This window comes from Pan paniscus, chromosome 13 (assembly GCF_029289425.2).
Source record: "Pan paniscus chromosome 13, NHGRI_mPanPan1-v2.0_pri, whole genome shotgun sequence".
NCBI lineage: Eukaryota > Metazoa > Chordata > Mammalia > Primates > Hominidae > Pan > Pan paniscus.
In genome coordinates this window covers 126,607,328-126,623,538 of record NC_073262.2, presented here as the reverse complement: position 1 = coordinate 126,623,538, position 16,211 = coordinate 126,607,328, and the positions used below count along the sequence as shown (strand labels likewise).

Genomic DNA, 16,211 nt, shown 5'->3' with positions numbered 1-16,211 from the left:
ATCAAGCGCATGTGGTTATAAGATAATCAGAGCAACCCGAGGGATTCACTCCCTTGTTTGAAATCCTCCAGGGGTTTCTTGTGACCCTTGGAGTGAAATCCCAGTGCCTTTCCAGGCTCTACAGGACCTTACCAGATCTGAACTCTCCTTCGGCTTCACCCACCTGTCTCCCTTCTTTACGACCTTGATTTCACATCCACACTGGCCTCTAATACACCAAGTTTATTCCCACGTCAGGGCCTCGGCCCTGCTCTCCCTCTGCCCAGCGTACTGTTTACCCATCGGAGTGTGGCTGGCTCCTTCCCCCATTCAGGTCTCATCACGATGTTCCTGCCATAGAGATGGCTCCCTGATCACCCTATCTAATGACCACCCCCCGCACCCTGCCGGCCCCTCATCTGCTCGCATCCCTGTATTTTATCATTGTGCTCTTTATCCTTTTCTGAAAATGCTTTATTGCTTGCTGGCTTATTTTCTGTCTCCCTTCTAGATTGTAAGCTCAGTGCGGGTGAGAGTCTTGTCCATTCAGTTATGTCATATGCCTAGCACTTAGAAAAGGGCCCGACACCCAGTGAACACTCAGTAAATATTGGCTTAATTGGATGAAGGGCACTTATGAGAATTAAATAATGATTAGGCTGAGCATGGTGGCTCACACCTGTAATCCCAGCATTTTGGGAGGCCGGATCACTTGAGGCCAGACATTCGAGACCAGCCTGGCAAACACGGTGAAACCTCATCTCTACTAAAAAAAAAAAAAAAAATTTGCCAGACGAGTTGGCGCACACTTGTAATCCCAGATATTCAGGAAGCTGAGACGTGAGAATCACTTGAACCCGGGAGGCGGAGGTTGCAGTGAGCCGAGATTGCGCCACTGCACTCCAGCCTGGGCAGCAGAGTGAGACTGTTTCAAAATAAATAAATAAATAAAAATAAAATAACCGAGAATTAAATAATGATTAGTATAGGACCTGGCACATTGTAAGGACCCAAGAGATGGAAGTTTGCTTCCTTTCCCTCCCCACCTCCCCAGGGTGTGTTTTGAAAATTGATTTAATTACACTGTTCTGTCTTAAATATATTCACATGGCATTCAGTTATGCTGAGTACAGTCAAGCATACCTAGGTGAGTACAAAATGGCCTCGCAGGCCAGGTACAGTGGCTCACACCTGTAATGCCAGCACTTTGGGAGGCTGAGTCAGGCAGATCACTTGAGGTCAGGAGTTTGAGACCAGCCTGGCCAACATGGTGAAATCCCATCTCTACTAAAAATACAAAAATTAGCCATGTATGGTGGTGCACGCCTGTAATTCCAGCTACTCAGGGGGCTGAGGCAGGAGAATTGCTTGAACCCAGGAGGCGGAGGTTGCAGTGAGCCGAGATGGCACCACTTCACTCCAGCCTGGGCGAAAGAACGAGTCTCTATCTGGGGAAAAAAAAAAAAAAAAAAAAAAAAACAGTAGTAAAGTACCCATTTAAGTATAATTTAAATATTTTTTAACTTACTTTTCCAGGTTGTCCTTGGCGGAAGGAACCATGAACTGGCATCTCCCCCTCTTCCTCTTGGCCTCTGTGACGCTGCCTTCCATCTGCTCCCACTTCAATCCTCTGTCTCTCGAGGAACTAGGCTCCAACACGGGGATCCAGGTTTTCAATCAGATTGTGAAGTCGAGGCCTCATGACAACATCGTGATCTCTCCCCATGGGATTGCGTCGGTCCTGGGGATGCTTCAGCTGGGGGCGGACGGCAGGACCAAGAAGCAGCTCGCCATGGTGATGAGATACGGCGTTAATGGTGCGTGTGCACGATTGCTCACTGGCGGAGCCTTTGCCTGAGAGTCTTGTGACAGGAGGGTTTATGGCTTGGTTTTTGCTGACAACCCCAAGAAGCAGAGCAGCCAGAAGGGGATTTGCTGGTGCCACTTGGGGCTTGGGGTCAGTCTCTTCTAAAGAACAAACACTGTGGTGCTGGCAGTTAGGAGAACTAGACTCTGGTCCCTTTTTTGTACTTTTGGAGCTTGGGGTCTGCCACTAGGTCTCCTTTCCCAGGGCTCCAGCCCTCGTTCCAGCGAGGGGGACACTTCCTGGCTTACCGCCTCCATGGCGCCCAGGGTTGAGTTGCGCTGTGATCGTAGATGTGCTTGTGAAGCCTGTGAGAGGAGCTGGGAAGGGGTGGCTGTGGGGGGCCCAGGGGCCTTGTAGTGATGGAGCCATCCTGGGTCTTGATTGTGGTGGTGGCCACACAAATCTGCACAAATGATAAAGTTGCACAGACCCCCCTCCCCAAGCCCACAACAGGAATGTATGGAAAATGAGTGAAATCTGAATGCACCCTGTGGACTGACCTGATGGAAATTTCCTGATGCAACGACGGTACCACTGGGAAGACTGGGTGAAAGGCACTTGGGACTTCCTTGCATATTGTTTTGCCACTTCCTATAAATCTATAATTATTTCAAAATATAAAGCTAAGCAAAGACTTGGAACCAACCCGAATGTCCCTCAGTGATAGACTGGATAAAGAAAATATGGCACATATACACCATGGAATACTATGCAGCCATAAAAAAGAGTGAGTTCATGTCCTTGCAGGGACATGGATGAAGCTGGAAACCATCATTCTCAGCAAACGCAGGAACAGAAAACCCAACACGGCATGTTCTCACTCATAAGTGGGAGTTGAACAATGAGAACACGTGGACACAGGGAGGGGAACATCACACACTGGGGCCTGTCGAGGGGTAGGGGGCAAGGGGAGGGAAAGCATTAGGACAGATACCTAATGCATGTGGGGCTTAAAACCTAGACGACAGGTTGATGGGTGCAGCAGACCACCACGGCACATGTGTACCTATGTAATAAACCTACATGTTCTGCACGTGTATCCCAGAGCTTAAAGAAAAGATATAGATAGATAGATAGATACGTAGAGAGAGAGAACGAGCTAAAAAAATTGTTTTAAAGTAAGGCCCAATGAAAAAGGTTTAGTTCGATTTAAAGAAAAACCTTTCTTAAATGACCCATTTAACTGCATGAGCTTCATCCTCTGGCACTGTTTTACTTCAGCTGAGGGGTCTTGCCCAGAGCCGTGTCCCACCTGCTGTCTCCATAAGTGCAGTGCTCAGGGGAGCAGGACTGGCTCCCCCACTCTTCCTGGCCACCAGCACCCTCTGTGACCTTGCAAAAGTCACATTCACATCTAGGTCTGCTCCCTTCGTTGGAAACAAGGGAGTCTTCCTGCCCCTGTTCTTCCACCCAGGCTGGCCCGAAAGTTCTGAGAATCTTGACTGCACTGGCGTCGTCAGCTGGAGAGTAAGATCAGTGAGGTGGCAATTTGTGTCCTTCAGTGCCTCACTCTGCACCTGCCTCCGACTCTGCTCAGCGTGGCCTCCAGGGCCGCCAGCACCAAATGCCTAATCTCACTGCTCTGTTGATGCAGCATTACACTTCTGTACGAGTTTGCAGTTTGTTCACCTGTTGGAAGCATGGAAGGACTAAATACTTGGAACACACCCTTCTGCCCCTTGCTTGGAAGTTCAGAAAACTCCTGGTGATTTATAACTTCATGGTGGATCACTGCTAAAATTTATGACCTTTCCTAGTGTGATCCAGGCCGTGTCGGCCGAGACAGTTCCAAAATAGCAACTGGACTTTTGTTGTTTGTTTTACTGCTGAGCCACACTGATTTTAAGCCATTATTTCTGAAGTTCTAAGAATATTGGCCCGTTGGCCATCCACCACTGCCTCACCCCTACCCCAAAAGGGCCAGGAGCTGGCAGTTGGCCTTGGAATTGTCTTTCAGCCTCCAAAGCCGGCCGTTTTCTTACTTGTAGAATGGGCCTGCACCATAGAACAATTGTAAGGTGTGGTCACGGGCGTCTAAGAGAGGGCCATGCACGTTGTAAAGCCCTACACACGCCCCTCTTTGTGGGCCCTGAGAAGACTGGCCCCCTCCCCCGTGTAAAAGGTCTGAAGAGGACGCACATTCAGAGTGACAAATCGGCTCTCTAGAGGACCAGCAAGGTGACTCTGGCAGGATGTTTTAGGACAGTGTCATTTTGAAGAGACCCCAAGCAATGAAGAAGGATCTGTAATTTGAGCTCCCTGTAGAAACACATTTCATCCTTATAACTTATTTGCCTCTTTTTCACCCTCTCAAACTAAATGGAGCATGTATGAATGGCTCATGTAAAATAAAGCTTACGTTGCCATAAAATTAATCTCCTTAGTCTTTGAGCTTGATACCAAGTAAAAACCACGTTGTTCTGGATGGTGGCCCATGGTAATTTTTTATAGTCTTTCTAATGCTTATTTTATTCATTTTTTTCCAAAATAGAAAAAAGAAATTACGTTGTTAAATCTTTGGCAAGAAAGGAAGTAGCACTTAATAATGTTAGACAAGAAAGAGAGAAAGCATTAGGAAGTTCCCTTTGATTTATTCCCCCTTGGCTATAGAACTGAGGACTGTGCCAGCATTCATATTGACCTGGTGCCCAGAAAGGCTACCATGAGAATGAGGTCTGCATTGGGAAGGTGGCGAGAACACCTTGAATATCCCTGTTTTGATGCAGAAGCACAGTTGATTTTTGAGAGCTTCAGTGGTTAGACTTTAACCCCACTCCCTCCTTTTCTTAAGAAATAGGCCCCTGAGAGAACAGAAGACTTAGTTTCTTGCTACTCATAGCTATCCTGTTTATACTGTTCTTTTATTTTTATTTTTGAGACAGGGTCTTGCTTAGTCACCCAGGCTGTATGCAGGGGCGCGATCATGGCTTACTGCAGCCTCGACTTCCCAGGCTCCAGCGATCCTCCCACCTCAGCCTCCTCAAGTAGTTGGTATCACAGGCGTGCCACCACACCCAGTTAATTTTGTATTTTTGGTAGAGACAGGGTTTTGTCATATTACCCAGGTTGTTCTTAAACTCCTGAGCTCAAGCAATCCACCCACCTCAGCCTCTCAAATTGCTGGGATTACAGGTGTGAGCCACTGCACCTGGCCTATACTGTTCTTACTTGCTGCAACATAAAAGATTTTAAAAACTTTTCTAGATTCTTATGGAAATATTGCTGTATTTTCTGATTTCTCTTTTAGGAGTTGGTAAAATATTAAAGAAGATCAACAAGGCCATCGTCTCCAAGAAGAATAAAGACATTGTGACAGTGGCTAACGCCGTGTTTGTTAAGAATGCCTCTGAAATTGAAGTGCCTTTTGTTACAAGGAACAAAGATGTGTTCCAGTGTGAGGTCCGGAATGTGAACTTTGAGGATCCAGCCTCTGCCTGTGATTCCATCAATGCATGGGTTAAAAACGAAACCAGGGGTGAGTGGCCACAGTATGTCATTTGATTGCATAGTTTGTGAATGAAAGCATGAGTTAGACTCCAGGGTTCAAAGTGGTGTCTGCAAGTCCAATTCAATGGCCTGTGGGTTGAGAAACTCCTAGACCAAGGAAGCTCTATTCAGTCTCCCTCCTTCCCCTTCAATCTGCCATCGCTCACTGTGCTCCTGGGAGGTGTTTCTCCTGTAGTTTGGGCAACAGAACAGAATCCAGCCCCTCCACTGTCTCCTCTCCTTGCCATATCTGGTCTCCAGCATCCTTGCCCACAGGCTCTTGTTGATTTTGAAGGTTTTCTTGCTCATTCCTTCCTGCTTTTGCATCTGCCTCTCCCTTTGCCTGGAATGTCCTCCTCATCCTTCCAGGTTGATTGATCTCTTTGCCTTCCATGCCTCTTGCTTCTGCCATTGCCAAAGACATAGGTACCCTGTTGTCCATTATGATTGGCACACGATTACAACTTTTACACCCCCCCGATTACAGCCCTTTCCACATCTCAAAATGATTACTCATTTGTAAGTGTCTCTTCTCCCATTAAATAAAGGAGAGTCTAACGTTGGTGTTTTAAAACTTAATTTGTAGGCCAGGTGCAGTGGCTCACACCTGTAATCCCAGCACTTTGGGAGGCCAAGGTGGGTGGATCACCTGAGGTCAGGAGTTCAAGACCAGCCTGGCCAACATGGTTTATCCCATCTCTACTAAAAATACAAAAATTAGCCAGACATGCTGGCGGGCACCTGTAATCCCAGCTACTTGGGAGGCTGAGGCAGGAGAATCGCTTGAACCTGGGAGGCGGAGATTGCATTGAGCCGAGATCGCACCCCTGCACTCCAGCCTGGGCAACAGAATGAGAGTGTGTCTAAAACAACAACAACAAAAAGAAACAAACAAAAAAACAAAAAAACCTTAATTTGTAACCTGGAGGTCCAGTTGGAAACATGCAGGAGGAGCTGTAGGTCTGGAACAACAGGAGAATGTGAAGGATGGGAGTACAGATTTGGGACCTTTTTTTTATTTTTAATTTTTTGGAGACAGGGTCTCACTCTGTCTCTTAGGCTAGAGCGCAGTGGTGCAATCATAGTTCACTGCAGCCTCAACCTCCTGGGCTCAAGTAATCCTCCCACCTCAGCCTTTCCAGTAGCTGGAACTACAGGTGTGCGCCACCATGCCTGGCTAATTTTTTTATTTTTTGAAGAGGTGGGGTCTCACTGTGTTGCCCATGCTGGTCTCGAACTCTTGGGTTCAAGCAGTCCTCTCGCCTCAGCCTCCCAGAGTGCTGGGATTATAGGCATGAGCCCCTGTGCCTGGCTATAGAGCCTTTTTTCATAGAAGGGAGAGAGTCAATAGGAAGAAGAATCCCAAAGACAAAACCTAGGGAAACTGTGGCCTTTCAGGGTATGTTTCTTAAAAGTGTGGTTACTGGTGTCCCTGCATCAGAATTATCTGGGCTATGTGTTGAGAAGGCAGATCCCTGGAGCCCAGCCCACTGCATTGGAATCGCCGAGGGAGTGGCTGGCAACTCCCAGTCTGCCTCTGCCTCCCATCACCATTCTTACACACCCAAATGTTGGAGACCCATTAGCAGAACTAGTGAAGAGGTGGACAAAGAAGGCTCCAGGGAGGGTGGAGGAGACCCCAGGTGACTTGGGTAAATTCGTGGCGTCCCTTCTCAGTGGGGCCTGGACCATGCAGTCTGGGCGCCCTTCCTAAAACCATAAACCATCGGGAGGTCAGCACACATGAGGGTGTTCAGTGGAGTCTCCAGGTGTCTGGCATCTGTAGGCTTGCGAAGAGTGGTCAGAAGCAGACGCCCTCAGGACTGGTTCTTGCTCCTGACTCTGTGGCTGGAGGCTGTGTGACTGTGACATGTCATTTTGTCCTCTTAGCCGCTGCCTTGATCTGTAGAATGGCAATATTAAACCACGTTAGTTAGACCGTGTGACAGTCTTCAGAGCACCTGGAGAAAACCCCCACGTGTGCTGGGAAGAAGCATGGAGACTCCTGCAGCACTTTGCAGCCCTGTCAGCCCCAGCTCCTCCGTTTGTAACAAATATTTTTAATACTCTCTTTACTATTCTGAAATGAAATTCATACATCATATTACTCTATGCACACACACAAATTTTTAAAAATTTGAGACAGTGCCAAACTGTAATACAAAGGAAAACAAAAGAAATGTATATATGTAGTTCAATAGGTAAACCCTTGGGTACAACTACACTCAAATACGTAATAAAGTAGTCAGAGTCTCAGAATAATTGTGAATTGACAGCTACAAAAGCAGACAGAGACAGGCATGTTGTCCTGGTGACTCATAAACATGAGCTGTGTTAACTATTGCTGATGCAATTTTTTCTGAAATGGTGCAAGACTTTTGATAAATTTCTGAACAAAACAAAGCACAGGCTCTGCTTGATTTGCATGGGGCTCACTTTCCTGGCAAATTCAGCATACATGAAAAGGATGCAAAAAAAAAAACACAAAAAAACAAAAAACCCAAAACACCCTGTGTTTACACATGAAAAAGAACGAGGTTCTGGGCTCAGATAATTATAAGTAGGTGTCCTACCAATGCAGAGATCCGGTGGGGTATTGAAAAGCCATGGGAGAAGCAGCACAATTCTTCATTGGGTGGGACTGTTTTGAACATTGCAGGACAGATAGCATTTCTGGCCACTGCCCACTCAATTAAAAACATCCCTGCCAAATTCCAAACTGCCTTTACCTGGGGGTGAACTACCCCCACTGAAAGGTACATGACCACATGGTAGAGCTCAGAAGTGACTTGGAGCTCAACTGTCTGTGTCTAGAAGGTTGCTGGGTCTGTCTCACGGAAATGATAGTTCCTTCCCTACAGAGAGTGGGAGAGCCCAACGTGCAGGCCTTTTGCAGGAGAAGACCCATCAGGGATGGGTCTGGCCTGTTGACCTCTGCAGACTCACTCATCCTTGTACTCTATGTTCCAGCCACACAGGCCTCTTCCTAGTCCCCTTACTCACCATCCTGTCTCCTGTTGGAGAACCGCACACATACACTCCTGCTGCCTTCTCTCCCTCTTCCCTGGTTAAGGCCAACTCATTTCTGTACCATACCATGAGTGGCAGGCATGAACATTAAAAGCACACATTCTGAGTTTGAATCTCGGTTCTGCCACATACTACCTGTGTAACCTTGGGCAAGTTATTTAAGCTTCCTTTGCATCAGCATTCTCGTCTGTAAAATGGAGAGATGTAATAGTGATACCTATTCAAATAATTCTAACAACAATTAAGGCTGGTGTGAGGATATGAATAATACATATAAAGCATTTAGCAAAGGACTCTGCACTTAGTAAATGTTCAACCAGTGTGAGCTATTTTTATAGCCATTTCTGAGGTACCATCCATCTCAGACCTCACCAACTAGGTCAGGTCACCTTCTTAGCCCTCCATAGCCTTGAGTAATTCCACTTCCAGATATTTATTTAAATTGCAGCTGTATACTTTTCCAAGTTATTTTATGTCAGCCTGCACCTCTCTCTAATTCGTAGTTTTTGAGACCAGATTTCCTTCTTGGTTTCTTATTTAAGAGAGTACCAGGCACATGGTAGGCAGGTAGGTATCCAAGGATGGATGGATGGATGGATGGATGGATGGACGGATGGATGATAGATGCATGTCTGTGGCAGTTACTGATGGCAGGTTTCCATGTGCCTCTTTGCCTCTAAACTATGCATTTTCTTTTTATTTCTTCATGTCCCCTTATTATATCTTAGTCCTCCCAGGGGCAGTTGGAGGCATTATTTGTCTCTGTAAAAAGGGGCTAAGGACATTTCTACAGACAGTTATTGAGCACTGCCTGTATGCTCAATGTAGTGCTAGGAGTAAGCAAAAAGTGAATGGCAGAGTCTCATGCAGGTCTCAGTGTAGCTGAGGGAGACAGACACATTAAAATTGGCTAGAATAAAATACTGCAGGTGTCATGGTGGGGCCAGGCATTGGGCTTTACAGAAATCGAGAGCAGAGGCATCTCTTAGGAGGTGGCGAGGATGATCAGAGAAGATTTAGAAGTCCAGGGCACCATTGAGCTATGTCTTAAAGGCAAGTAGGAATTGAACTGGGTAATGTTCCCAGCAGAGGCAAGAAACAACATTCACTATTAGGAAGTCAATTATGAGCTTGCTAGTGGGATGGCATAAAGTTCTAACTTCACTCACACAGGACAGTCTGTTTGCGGCCAGCTTTGTGTTGAGTTGAATGATGTCTGTTTATGGCTTAGATATTTTCCTTCTTTGTCCTAACTTAAGGTGGCGTTAGTGCCCTCTTGTGGAAGTAGTGAGTGGTGATGGAACTGTCTTAGCAGCACGCTGTGGGAAACTTCAGTGTTTATTTATCATGATTTATGTAAACACTTGTTTATTGTACATCAGAATCCTCTTGAGTTTCATTTAAAAGGACTTAATGCTCTCACCCCTGAATTAGATATTCTTGCTTCTTCAAAAGCTGTTGGTTTTACTCTCACCATTTAAAGTAGTATAACTTGTATTTATATTATGTATTTATACACATACACACATACGCACACACACACACATATATTTGAGCTAATAATGCAGTGAACTAAGTTTTAATAGCTTTGGGCATTAGTGATCCCTATTTAAAAACACACATACATACAGACACACACACAACTGAACCTTCAAAGACCTCAGAATAATTGTGAAGCTAACTGTATAATAACTGTATAATAAAAGGAAGCTAACTGGAAGACCAAACCTTCAGCCACAGGTAGCATTTTGGAAGGCTCTTTCAGCCACGGGTAGCATTTTGGAAGCATCCTGAAATGAGAAGAATTGTGTTCACTCCTTCACTGCTGATACAAGTAAGATGGACCATTCCCAACATCTTGTAAAGAGCATTTTCCTTCAAAATTAGGAGTTCTAATTTTTTTAGGAGTTCTTAATTTTTTCTGTCTTTTTAAAGATTTATTTTATTTTATCTTATTTTTTTTAGAGACAGGGTCTCATTCTGTCACCCAGGCTGGAGTGCAGTGGTGCAGTCATAGCTCAACACAGCCTCGAACTCCTGGGCTCGGGCGACCCTCCCACCTCAGCCTCCCAAGTAGCTGGGATTACAGGTGCATGCCACCATACCCAGCTGGCTAATATGTTTTTAATTTTTATTTTTTGTAGAGATGGGGTCTAGCTATGTTTCCCAGGCTGGTCTCAAACTCCTAGCCTCAAGTGATCCTCCTCGGCCTCCCAAAGTGCTGGGATTACAGACATAAGCCACTGTGCCTGGGCTTTATTTTATTTTTCATTGATCCATAATAATTGTACATATATGGGGTACAGTGGTAATGCTTTGATACATGTATACAATGTGTAATGATCAAATTAGAGTAATTAACATTTCAGTTACCTCAAACGTTTCTCATTTCTTTATGGTGGGAACATTCAAAATCCTCTCTTCTGTTGTCTCTAATATTAGCACCTTGCTTGATGCCTGACCCATAAACAAAGACACTGATTTTTTGTTTCCTTTCTTCTTTAAGCAGTTAGGAGGCCTTGTGATACCCAGAGATTCCAAAATAATGTTTGATGTTTCTAAAATCTTAAGAGAAATGAAGCATTCACCCTTAATAACATACAGGCTGAAGTGTTTATTTTTGACTGGGATTAAATTAAACCAAGTGGAGCAAAACAAAACAAAATTGCTTATCTTGTACTGACCAGAAACCCTTACTATCAGTCATTTATTGGCAAAAAAAGAAAAGAAGAAGAAGAAATAATTCATTATCAAATATAGCTTATTTGGATGAGTAAGATTTTTTTAAAGCCTGGACTTGCAGGGAATTGATAATAAAAGAATTTCTTGATGAAAAGTTTTGTAACCCCTAGCTAGGGGTTTCTAAAGTCTTTTCTGTTTCTCTTTTAACTTCTTTTTAACTTTAATATTTAGTGGGGGAGGGGAACCTAGAAAGTACAAAAGGGTAGTTTAAGAAGATTCTCTTTAACCCTCCTTAAAAATCCTTTGATTTTTCAGTCTACCTGATGACAGCTGCCATTTGCCCTCAAGCCGGCCACCAGTCCTGAGGTTATTTTTCCCTTGTTTGTTCTTTGGCTTCACAGATATGATTGACAATCTGCTGTCCCCAGATCTTATTGATGGTGTGCTCACCAGACTGGTCCTCGTCAACGCAGTGTATTTCAAGGGTCTGTGGAAATCACGGTTCCAACCCGAGAACACAAAGAAACGCACTTTCGTGGCAGCCGACGGGAAATCCTATCAAGTGCCAATGCTGGCCCAGCTCTCCGTGTTCCGGTGTGGTGAGTTCATGCTCAGCGAGGCCTGTTCTAGGATGTGCTGGCAGCAGAAAGGCCCTTGAGTGCTTTAACTTAATTCCAGAGCAAATCTAACTTTTCGTCTTTTAAAAAACTGGGGAACAGAGCAGGGTGCTGAGAGGCAGGATTTTTATAAAGCTCATGTAAATCTGTGTTATCTACAAAAGTTACCATGCATAGCATAATATGCATAATATATGCATAAGTTATGTACAAAAAGTATTAATGCATGGCGTGTGTAGTAGGCTTTTTGGTTGAAAACTTAAAGATGAAAGGACAATTCATGAAATGAGTATAAGTGAGCATTAAACATATGAAGGAATCAGCAACTCATTAGCAGTCTTACATTACCAAATTAAAAATTGGATTTCTTTTTTTACTTAGCAGATTGGCAAAAATTAGAAAGATTGATAAAATCCTTCGGTGGCTTTGGTGGGGAGGAAGCAGGACCCTTGGGCACTGTTCGTGGCAGGGATCTGTGGTCCGAGGACTTCCTCGGGGTCCTGGCTCCAGCAGTCCCGCTCCAGGGAATTTATACTGTGAACATAAGCACACAATGACAAATAAATAGAAGCCAAATACAAATATACAGTGGAACGTATGTGATCATGAGACTTAGATTTATATAAATGGAAAGATTATGCAATATATGATTGATTTCAGAAAACGAGATATAAAACAGCAGATATCAATCTCGCTTATGTAAAATTCTTTTCTTTATATTCACATGTCAATAGAGATAGGTCTCAGAGGATCTTCAGTAAAAAATATTAATGGTAGGATTTCAGAAAAATTGTTTCTGAATTTAAAAAAACTTTTTCGAGATAGAGTCTCACTGTGTTACCCAGGCTAGACTACAGTGGCACAAACATGGCTCACCGCAGCCTCGACCTCTTGGACTCAAGCTATCCTCCCACCTCAGCCTCTCATGTAGCTGGGATCACAGGCATGCACCACCATGGCCAGCTAATTTTTTTACTTTTTGTACAAATGGGGTTTTGCCATGTTGCCCAGGCTAGTCTTGAACTCCTGGGCCTAAGTGATCCACCTGCCTTGGCCTCTCAAACTGCTGGGATTACAGGCATGAGCCACCGCACCAGGCTCAAATGAACTTCTAAAATCACTTTGCCTGGGATATGAGCAGGTGGCCGTGTTAGTGTTTCAATGAAGTGATTTTATTTTAGGTCAATCTTTTGTACACACTTTATAGTCCATAAAAAAATAAAATAAAAAGTGAGGGGGCCCTCATTTACTGTATGTTTCTCTTGCTGAAAAAAAAACAAGTTAATAGTTCAAGATTAAAATGCAAGGATTCCATTAACATTCCTATGGAAGATTTTAAAATGTTTGTTTTTACAGAAATATAACATGAATTTCTTGAGTGAACAGGCTATTCCCAGAGAGTTACATGTCAGGGTAGCTTTTCATTTGGAAACTGATTTGCCTAGGAATATACATGTGTGTTTTATAGAAAATAATGCACAAATACATTCTTATTGTCAAAGATTTAAACCCTACAGAACCCCCACAGTGTGTTGGTATCTTCCCTCCTCCACTTTCCCCGATTCCTGCCTCTCTTCTTTACGCGCTTCCACCCTGCTCTGGGCCCCCTTGCCCTGTCTCTTCTTGCTGGGTTTGCTGCTGGGAGTCTGCAGGCGATAGGAAGGACAGAGGAGAAAGGGGTCAGGGTACTAACTTCCCAAGCCTCCCCTTACAGAGTCATGGGCCAGCTGCATTCCTCTACCAAAGGTTTCAGCTTCTGCCAGGGGGTGTGCCCAAGAGCTCTTTCTCTCTGGGTCACCACCCCTCTCTTCCTCCCTCCCAGCCCAAGGCTAGCCATGGTGCCCACCGTTTCTTGTCCAGGGTACTGTCCATCATGTTTCTGTGTATCCTGTCTATGCTTTACAACTGGTCCTTCATCAAATTCTGCTTAAATGGCCCAATTTGATGTCTTATCTGTTTACTCTCCACCCTGACTGATCTGTACCTAATTCGGACCAGAAAAAGAAAGTCCGCTGCTCACTCCTGTTCTCATTCCCTCACAAGTAAACACGGCGAACAGCTTAGCTCACCCTTCTAGCTCACCCTTCTCACCCTCCTTTCCATGCCTGTCATCAGGTTTCACTGAGGAACCTGGAACTGGATGTGACTCTGTTCTGGGCCATGCAGCAGGGCATGAGAGTGTCATAAGTTCCCTGTTTTCTTGCCTTGGTCAAAACCCAGCTTATCATGATAAGATAGGGAAGGATTGTCTTGATAGGGCTGTGAAGAAAGTACCGCCATTTGTGGTGTCCCCAAGTGGCTGTTTGTTTCCATTTCCACAGACTGTCCGTCATTTTCTGCCTGTTTCCTCACTCTGACCTGCAGGAGTGGCCCAGCTCGAGCTGCTGTGTCCAAACTCACAGGGCCCAGGGTGCCACCTGTTGGATGCTTCCTGGGCCTCAGCCACGCCTCACTATTCTGGGTCACTTTTCCAAAACATTGTCATTCAGTTTATCTGCCTTCTTGACTGTTTTCCCCAAGATATCATTAAGAGCTCTGAGAATATTTGCTTGATAACAAAAGGAGAGTGAAAACTAGAAGAGAAGAAAACCCTTCTGATTTATGCCCCATAAAGTAGAAGTACTTCAGGGGTAGAAACTTTTCTATTAAGAAAAAGAGAAGCCTTAAAATCGTTTTTAGTAGATTTATATTTCGTGCTCATTGCAAAATCCTCAGTATACCTCCATGTACAATATATATGGCAGAAAGCAAAAGTTCCCCTAAAATCCTATTTCCTAGGATAAAAATCCCTATTAAGTATCAAGTTTGTCATTTGAGAACCTTTCTAGGTATATGTAAAATATGTCTATGAAACTTTTTACATACATAGGATTGTACTGTAGTTTCTGTTCTATAATCTGCTTTCATTAGAGAGTGGACAACTTTTTGTGCCAATTCATAAGGATTTACTTGATTCTTTTATCAGCCACATAATATTCCATAATACAAATGTATCATGCTATCCTATGGAAAGCCATCTGCTTTTTTCCTATAATAACACTGCAGTGAGTATTCTTGTACATAGATTTTTCAATATTTGCATCAGTAAATTTCTAAAGGTAATTTCCTGGGATAGGAATAGGAATGGAATAGGAATCTCCAAGTCATAGTTGTTACAAATGTTTTATGGTTATGAATTTTGACATTTGAGACTTTATTTTGGAAAAAAAACCACGAAGAATAACAAATTTATATTTCCATCTTCTTTTCTCCTGAGTTTCTAACTCATACCTGTCTGTTCACATTACGTCTTAACTTGGTTGCCTACTAAATTTCTAGTTGCATAGATGAAACTCATTTATGCCAAGGCACCATGGCACACACCTGTAATTCCAGCACTTTGGGAAGCTGAGGCAGGAGGATGGCTTGAGCCTGGGAGTTCAAGATGATCCTCGGCAACATAGCGAGACCCTGTCTCTACAAAAAAATGTTTAAAAATTAGCCAGGCATGGTGGTGCTCACCTGTGGTCCCAGCTGTTCGGGAGTCTCAGGTCAGGGGTTCACTTGAGCCCAGGATGTTGAGATGCAGTGAGCCCTGATCACATCACTGCTTTCCAGCCTGGGGAACAGAGCAAGACCCTGTCTCAGTAAATAAATATATGTATTGCCCTTGCCCATTTAGTTCTCAGCCCATCGTTCCTTAGCAGCAAATGGCACCAATACTCACCCAGTTACTTACACCACCCCTCCTTCCCCAGCTACTGTCCCCGAACTCCCTTTAGACTCCAGCCTAGAATGTAGAGTATTGCACACGATGGAGCATTTTGCTGTTGTTTTTCCAAAATATCCATTTCAATTTCTACTAAAGTACAGTCTAAAAAGTTTCTTAAGTTCTCAGGAAATCCATATTTACTTGTAGTAGAAGGTAATTAGAGGGACTTTCATCTATAAAGGTTTCCTGATATTAAATATTTAAGATACCCTGTTTGATTTTACAGCGTGAGCTCTTAACATTTCAGTGAGCCTAGTTACGTCTTCCCTAGTAGCACTTAAAGTGGAAATCAGATTACTTCAGGGGCTTTCTGGAAAAACTGGGTCACCCAAAACACCACTTAGAGAAAGTTCTAAATCTCCTCCACATTTTTAATGCTTGATTCTTCACTTATTGTCTCCCATTAGAAGTTTTGTTGACCACCATTCATCTAAGAGAAAATCCTTATTTTCTCTTTTTCACCTCCGCTCCTTTTCAGAATGAATCAACCTATTATACTTACGTTTTTATACACTGCAGAAATGACCCTTGTTAAAGAATACTCAGTCTGCCTTCCAGAGGTTAAAGAATAGAGAGCATCGGGTAGGGGATTTTAAAGGGAAAAGCTCTGGGACGATGAGAGGCTCCATGCTCTGACACAAGGCTCCCAAGTCCCCTTCCTTACTTGATTCATTCTGCTTGGGAGTTGTGCTTTTATCAGCTACGTAATATTCCATGTAGTTTACCTGGGTGGGCCGATTTTATGTTTAGACTGTGAGCAGGGACCTCACATTGCAAGAAGTGAGGTATTTTACAAAGC

At 44.0% G+C, this 16,211-nt stretch overlaps 1 protein-coding gene across 1 annotated transcript in view; it reads left to right on the top strand.

Moving 5' to 3' along the window:
- The window catches only part of SERPINE2 (serpin family E member 2), a 63,925-nt gene that overhangs the window by 35,609 nt on the left and 12,105 nt on the right, over nucleotides 1-16,211 (top strand). The window contains exons 2-4 of the mRNA XM_034955272.4: nucleotides 1,516-1,796; nucleotides 5,094-5,321; nucleotides 11,446-11,643. Of these exons, the coding sequence (XP_034811163.2) occupies nucleotides 1,516-1,796; nucleotides 5,094-5,321; nucleotides 11,446-11,643 (707 nt within the window). The remainder of the gene's footprint in view (nucleotides 1-1,515; nucleotides 1,797-5,093; nucleotides 5,322-11,445; nucleotides 11,644-16,211) is intronic.